The following is a 7,944-nucleotide window of genomic DNA, read 5'->3' on the forward strand; positions in this document are numbered from 1 at the left end:
TTCCGGGTACTGAACACCCGTTTATCATCTGCATTTCCTCTTGGTGTAGCAATTTTAATGGTCAGTACTGTATTAATAGTTATCGCGATGTTGCAGCGCCACGCATTAAAATAGAACTATCACTGGTACAAATTTATGTGTTCCAGTCACATAAACAAACAATACTTGAAAGTATGTCCAGTCCTCAAATAATGACACAACAGTTTTTGGAGTATCATACCTCATCATAAAGTAAAAAAATTGAAATGGAGAAACTACTGTTCTGATCACGGCTACTACTGGGCTTGTTCTGGGTCTACTGATTAGAGTGGACGTAACTTTGATTTCTCCAGTTGACTTTTTTTTTTTTTTTTTTTTTACTTAATGTTGAGGTTCGATAGAAAACATTCCTGTCAACTGACTTGCCGCAGAAACCTACGCAATTATGTCCCCACATACTGTTCAGAAGTTCTATCATCGGAAATATTTTGAACTGTTGAAACGGTGCAGCTGGATTGGCAGCCGGAGACTAAGTTTAGATCCTACCGAACGCTACCCAGACTTGCCACAAACATCCCACCAGACTCGACCACACGAAAACGACTGATCACCAAAGACGACAAGGTACAGCAGCACCACGTACTTAAAACCTCAGGATAGCAGAGCACGCCAGTCATACAGATTTATGTCAAAGTGACAGTCACTGAAAGTTCATTGTTCTGCTTAAAATTAAACACACTGAAACGAGCGCATTCCCATGTTGGTCTCTTTTTGACTGTACAAAATATTCTGACATACATATTTCGCTAAATATGATTGAAATTAAATGATTGTATGGCATTGATGGCCGTGAGTCCCCACCTAGGGAAGGACGGGCGCCGAGTTGCAAGTCTTTTCAGTTGACGCCACATTGGGCGACCTGAGTGTCGTTGACGATGAGGACAACACAACACCCAACCCCCGAACGGGGAACATCTCCGACCCGGCCAGGAACCAAACCCGAGTCCACTCTATGGCACTCAGCTAAGGGGGCAGACTAATATGAATAAAAACATGATATGGTACCAGCATGCATAACTTTTAAATTAAACAAATACAAGCAAATATTTCAATACACATAAGTGTGACGTATGTAAACAGAGTGTAACTTCCTGCTCGTTCACGTGGTGCTCATTGTTTTTATGCAGCACATGCCAAATTTGAATTAGAATTGATTTAATTACAGCCCTGACTCAGTCACACTGCGTAATACTGAATTTGGTACTTATATATGACAAACACTTTCAGGAAAAGGTTAATTATGGGGTAACTCATGTTGCCCTCGTGATACGTTTGGTTGGAGTACATTTAGTTCTGCTGAATTTAACTGAGTGGTTTTAATCATAATTGATACTTTGGATTGAAATCATAAGCTGACGGTGTCTGTTCAATGTACAGTTAATCTTCTGTTTAACATATCGTTTGTGTGGTCTACCAGTAGTATGATGTACACGTACAATCAAATAAATTATTAGAATTTCAGAAAAGAACTCGATGATTTATTCATTAGACACAGCTTCACAAATTGAGCAGTTGAGTAATGCATTGGTCCACCTCTGACCCTTGTGCCATCAGTTATTCGTTTTGGCATTGATTGACGGAATTGTTGGATGTCGTACCAAGTTCTGTCCAACTGACGCATTAGATTAACATTACGATGGTTAAAAAATTTGCATGACACAGATGCAGTTTATAAGAGCTGCTTGCCTCCGTTCATGTGCTTCGCACTGCCTCCTCGTATGTGCCAGTTCTCTCTCGTAAGGGGATCTACGAGGAACGAAATATGACTGAATAAATTCCTGTTGTCATGGGAAAGACATTTCAACGTCGCAAACATGCAAAAACATACTTCTGAACTCAGTGGTGACGAAAATATACTTCTACTCGAATAGAGCGTTTTGCACATGTGGTACAGAATAAATGAAAGATTAAGTTGATAACCCCTCTTAGTCGAAAATTCTTTTTAGTTTAGCTGCCATGTAAAGAAATTTTCGAAAATCTTTCTTAATTCAAGAACGTCTGGTGTAGATACGCTCCACGCAGTTTTTTTCCGCCTGTTGTCTTAGATTTTGAGTTTCATATCTGTCAGTCTTCACCAAATTAGAAAAAATTGCGGTACCGCTGCCTAAGAATCTGCAGCGCAGCAATGTCTTCAACACCGGTCAATGCGAAATACCTTTTTCATATTTGCTGTCAAATGCTGGCGTTTAAATTTATGTTGAGGAGACTGGAAACTCAGGAACGTCTGCTGGCTCAGAAGTTAACTGCGGTATAGGAACTCCTGAACAGCAGTCGTTACTGAGGAGGAACGCTTCCTTACTATTTAGCTCACCGGTAGAATCTGCTTTTCTAAATTTGTTTTCTCAGCTGCAGCACAACGTCCATCTGCTTCCCAAACGTGAAACTCTAAACATTAAAAAGATAATCACTGTTCATGTTCAACTGCAAGTTAAAGAAGTTAACTAGTTCTTAAAAGATTGATATTCAGGCCTTCAGCAGCGAAACAGTTTTTAAATTATTACTATTGGGGCCTCCAGCAGACAAATAGTTTCAATTTGTTGTCACTGAGGCCATCAGCCGTGGGTGTTACTTGTCTTAAAATTTTAATTTGGTAGTAGTATTTTAGCAGTGAGATTTTGATGATTGTTCTTTTAAAAATATTTTAATAACTGTAATTGTTGGTTGAAATAGTTTAACTGGTTCTTAAGATTGCTATTCAGGCCTTCAGCCGTGAAACAGTTTTAAATGATCACTATTGGAGCCTTCAGCCAAGAAATAGATTGAATGTGTTGTCATTAAGGCCTTCAGCCGTGGAACACTTATTAATTGATAGTCAACTTTTATTTTTTGTTGTTTCCAAATAAAGTGTACGTGATTGAAAAATAAACTAACCAACAGTAATTGATTACGGCCCCGTCCACAATCGCAACCCAATCCTGCCTTCCTTGGTACCAGGTCTCAAGATATGAAACTCAAAATCTACGACAACAGGTGGAAAAAAAAACTGTGTGGAATTTATCTACACCAGAGGTTCTTAAATTAAGAAAGATTTTCGAAAATACAATCGTATGCGGGTAGAGCATTCCTGTCTCTAATCTCCAAGCAGTGTTCATGTTCCCTTCGTCAAAGGAGATCAGTGGCCAGAGTGGAGGCAGAGGAAAGGATATAGTCTGTACAGTTCATCAGTTCGCTTGACTGATCATGAGTTTGATGGTATTTAGCATATAAAGAGTGTAGTCAACTCTCAAAACCCCAGCACCACTGAGATACGAGCGGTTCTAGGCGCTACAGTCTGGAACCGCGCGACCGCTACGGTCACAGGTTCGAATCCTGCCTCGGGCATGGATGTGTGTGATGTCCTTAGGTTAGTTAGGTTTAAGTAGTTCTAAGTTCTAGGGGAGTTATGACCCCAGAAGTTAAGACCGATAGTGCTGAGAGCCATTTGAACCATTTTTGAACTACTGAGATATAACAACATTCACGTTATGAGTTTACAAACCTGCGTGGCTCCTGGCCTGGCCTGCGAGACTAACCGAGCGGCGAGGCGTATTTTCGTAAGCTTGGCAAGAGCAGGGCGCTGAGTACGAACGCTGAGCTACGATAGCTAACGGTCGATAATCCCTAAATGGTTTCTGGTTCTCGAGACGACTATGGACCCACGACCGAGACCTATGGCGCCACTTTCCAGCTAAAAAAATGCCCTCTAAGGAAAGGAGAAAAAAAGAGAAAAAGCACATTAGCCATAAATTGTTATTGATGCAGGAATCGACGGAAAATGAAAAATTGTAAACTTTGGCTGCCGATGGGTGAAGGTGTGATGCAGCAAAGCAGTTTGACTGCCTAGCTGGCAAGGAGAATAAACAAGGGACGTCTCGACATAGGGGCAAAAGTCTTTCTAAATTTCATTCAGTGTGCTCAGTAAGACAGTAACTCTGTCTCCCAGAGAGGCGCGCGAACGATATACGCAGATCCAGAATGAGATTTTCACTCTGCAGCGGAGTCTGCGTTGATATGAAAGTTCCTGGCAGATTAAAACTGTGTGCCCGGCCGAGACTCGAACTCGGGACCTTTGCCTTTCGCGGGAAGTGCTCTACCATCTTTTTTTTCTTTTTCTTTTGTAAGGTCAGCATAGAAGCTTTAATCCAGCATATTCTGACCTAAAAAGCATACAATTTTGTGCATAGTATCAAGTTGCATACTATTTTCTGCATGATTTGTGTTACTTTGTGTTATTAGATTGTTACACTTTTACCAATTAAATATTGGCACTGCATTGAAGTATAAAGATATTTAATAGTATACTGAATAACAATGCAAGAAAAACTAATGTTTGATGCACTCCCAATACACAACATCTCAAGTCCATTTATGCAATTTTTATAAAAATTAAATTTGTAAGCAAATACTTTTAACTCAGTCCATCATACAAGAGCACATATGACATTTGGAACAAAAACATTGAGAATAAAAGAAAACTGTAATTCAAGGACTAAATTATTATTATTAACAATTCCAATGAAATTCTCACCCACTTCAAATAAAAATTACAAACATCTGAAATAGTTTACAAACCTGTATAACATAGTTACCTTTGTGAAAAACAAGCAGATGCTCTGGTTCTGAGAAAACACATAATAAATACAAAAAAAGGTAGCAGGTAAACACTAAAAAGATGGAACAATGAACATAATAAGTAACTGAATTCATTATAAATAAAAACAGAAATATGATATGTATATATAATAGCTGACAAATTACATACAAATTTTAATTCCTTTACATTCAAGGAAAGAAAACTAAGATGTACTTGTGAAATTATGACAAACCCTTTACCTGCAATAAACCACCCCCTAAGTTACCAAAAATTTGTAAGCAATTTCAGTATTCTACGAATGAATAGCAATATAAAAGACAGACATTTTACTTGTGAAACAAGGTATAATAGTTTCTGGAGTATCATCACTGACTACAAATCAGATCTAATTTCACATCATTAGGCAAAAACATTTTCAGGATTCTATTTTCAATTGTGTCCCAGAAAACTAGGACAGACTGTAAATGACAAAGGCAATATTCTGCACACAAGCAATTCAGACTAAAGTATACACAAATGAAACACACATGGCAATATTCTGCACACAAGCAATTCAGACTAAAGTATATACAAATGAAATACAAATACATGATTAGGGTTTGCTAATGAAACATACAATTCAAATTATGTTACAGATATTGTAGCATGTTAGTTTGGTAAGTAGAGCAGTTTAGAGCTATCCTTAACATGGTTTGAAATACAACAAGAGAATTTCAGATGCTTTAGGGGATTAATTTTCTTAACTTAGACTGCTTTAATTTTCTGAAGGAAACGGAGAAGCAAACCATATTAAACATGTCTCATTTTTTCTACTTATGAGTAGATGATGCCACACAATCTTAAATTCAATACATACATTTGTCAAACTGTTATGCACTTAAAAGCAGCAAAGAAGAAGAAGAAGTAGAATAAAAATTAAACAGCAGATGGTGGTCCACAAAAATTTCAACTGCACATCTTACCACATAAAAGTAAATTTTGTTGGCATTCTTTTTGATTTCCTGTTAACATGCCATTATATTTGCAAAAGGGTACTGAAATGAATAGGACATTGTATCCTTTATCAATAATCATGCATACATTAACAGATCTTTAGAAAAATAGTTACTGTAATAATAGTAATACAGAGCTCAACAAGTATACTTTTATCTCACAGAGTGGGCTGTATCTCCAATTTTTCACTCCACACATCCTGGAATCAGCCTGTTATTGTTCACTTCCATAAAATGCCCCACACTCCATGTGACAAGAGCCTTCATTCTTTTTAATTATACAACATTACAATCATTCTATTATTATCGACAGATTCATTTGCATACAAGGAATATTACAGTCTCGATAAGAGAGGAACTAGCGCCTAAAACTGGGCCTCCCTGCCAGTCTTGACGAAAATCTGCCGCCCCTCCACTGGCTGCCACCTCGAGAGACAAAATTCCTGCCAAAAGAATTTCTTAATCCAGGTACAATCTTCATGACTGGTGTCCTACTTTCACTACTTGGGCCAGTAATACGCGGTCTAAAACCAGCCTGTTTTCATGGTTGTCTACTAGTTATCGTAACACCTAACCTCGTTTTCACGCTGCGAGTAGTAGCATTTTCTGGATTGCTCAGTATTCCCGCAGACATCTTTCCTGTTGTTGAAAGAATCTTTCTGACCACTGCAGGTTCAATAGGTATGCTCCCTTTTTGACCATCTTCCTTCAGTCCCAATCGTTCTTTTGCAGTTCCTGTTTCCTCATCTGCTCGCATGGTCCCAGTCTTTTTTTGTTTTATTACAATAGTGCCTTTCCTTGACGGCGAATTGGAATTCTTTTTAAGTATGCCTGCATACTGCAGCTGCTCTGACACTGGCCCACTCGACCTCATAGCACGCACGGGTGTTGCTGAATTTGCCACAGGTGATGCAGCTGCTTTCTTTCGTCCTAGACGGGAAAATACTGAATTTCCTACCTTGTTCGGACTGGGAGTTACTCCTGTGACAGTAATGACTGTCGTTCCAGCACCGGCTGTTTCTTCCGGAGGAGTCCCTCCTCCTCTAGTGCTCGACACAACACATTCTCCCAGGCGGTCAAACACTGTTCCACGGTGCTTGTTTGATTGTCTCGCCATTGAAAGGATGGCACGACTTCGAGGTGTCGTGCCTGCAGACATGGTGATGCGGTAACCACCTTCATGCTCTGGTAGAACCATGCGTGCCTTCTTTGTGGGTGGTTGAACCGGTGTTATGACTTTTATTTCATCGTCCACCTCCATGCTGGTATCCTCTTCTCCATTCTGCCTGACCGCAATTTCAGACTGAACAGGTGCAATACATCTTTTTGGGGCCACAGTCACCACTTCATTTTGAGCAGCCAGTGAGAGAGGCTGTTTTCCTGATTCTTCTGATGCGTTGTGTTTCCTTGCCTTTACTGATGTCTCTGTTCCATCTTTTTGGCCACGGGATGCAGACTTTTGTGGTGATGATTGTGCAGCCAAAATTCTTTCACGTGCTCTCTTGTCATGAACTGTTTTTGCATGTCTCAATATTGCAATGACATCTCCTATCAACGTAATGCCCATTTCCTTTAGTATTTCTCTGTTCAAGTCCAACAGCATATTCCTCTGTATGCGATTAGCATTGAACGTAATAGCATAATCTGCAGCTATTGCTGCAGGAATTCCTGCTTCCCGGAAGAACTTAACCCAACGTTCAGTACCCCTTTCAGCCGTGTTGAAACTGAGATTACGATAGACTGTGTTTTGTTTGTTGTCTACTCAAGTCAATTCCGTTCAAAACAGTTATGTAGTTCGCATATTAAGCTTCCTGTAGCCAAGCTTCTTCCGTTATGCATTTCTTAACATTCATGAATAGGATCGAACATTTCCTTTTCAGGCACTCACTCCCAACTCTAGCTGAGCGAGAGAAGAACTGTCCATCTGAGCTACCGAAGCACGACTCACGCCCGGTACTCACAGCTTTACTTCTGCCAGTATCTCGTGCTAGTTCTGCAAGGTTCGCAGGAGAGATTCTGTAAAGTTTGGAAGGTAGGAGACGAGATACTGCCAGAAGTAAAGCTGTGAGTACCGGGCGTGAGTCGTGCTTCGGTAGCTCAGATGATAGAGCACTTGCCCGCGAAAGGCAAAGGTCCCGAGTTCGAGTCTCGGTCGGGCACACAGTTTTAATCTGCCAGGAAGTTTGATATACGCAGATGTCTGCATATCAGAGGTGCAATATAACTATAAAAGAGCCGACTGGGAGAAACTTGCCAGGGAGTGCGACATTCCTGCACTACCAGAAGGTGACGGACTTTTGGACATCGACATTGACAAAAGAGCTGAAGAACTGACTACGG

The 7,944-nt window shown here is 40.0% G+C and overlaps 1 protein-coding gene across 1 annotated transcript; it reads right to left on the minus strand.

Moving 5' to 3' along the window:
- Window positions 1–5,524: 5,524 nt before the first annotated feature.
- LOC124612970 (uncharacterized protein C19orf47-like) lies at window positions 5,525–7,303 on the minus strand. The gene has a single exon (XM_047141498.1). The coding sequence runs from the start codon at window positions 7,205–7,207 to the stop codon at window positions 6,146–6,148; it is 1,062 nt and encodes a 353-aa protein (XP_046997454.1). The 5' UTR covers window positions 7,208–7,303; the 3' UTR covers window positions 5,525–6,145.
- Window positions 7,304–7,944: the final 641 nt, after the last annotated feature.

Source organism: Schistocerca americana, chromosome 4 (genome assembly GCF_021461395.2).
Source record: "Schistocerca americana isolate TAMUIC-IGC-003095 chromosome 4, iqSchAmer2.1, whole genome shotgun sequence".
NCBI classification, from domain to species: Eukaryota; Metazoa; Arthropoda; class Insecta; order Orthoptera; family Acrididae; genus Schistocerca; species Schistocerca americana.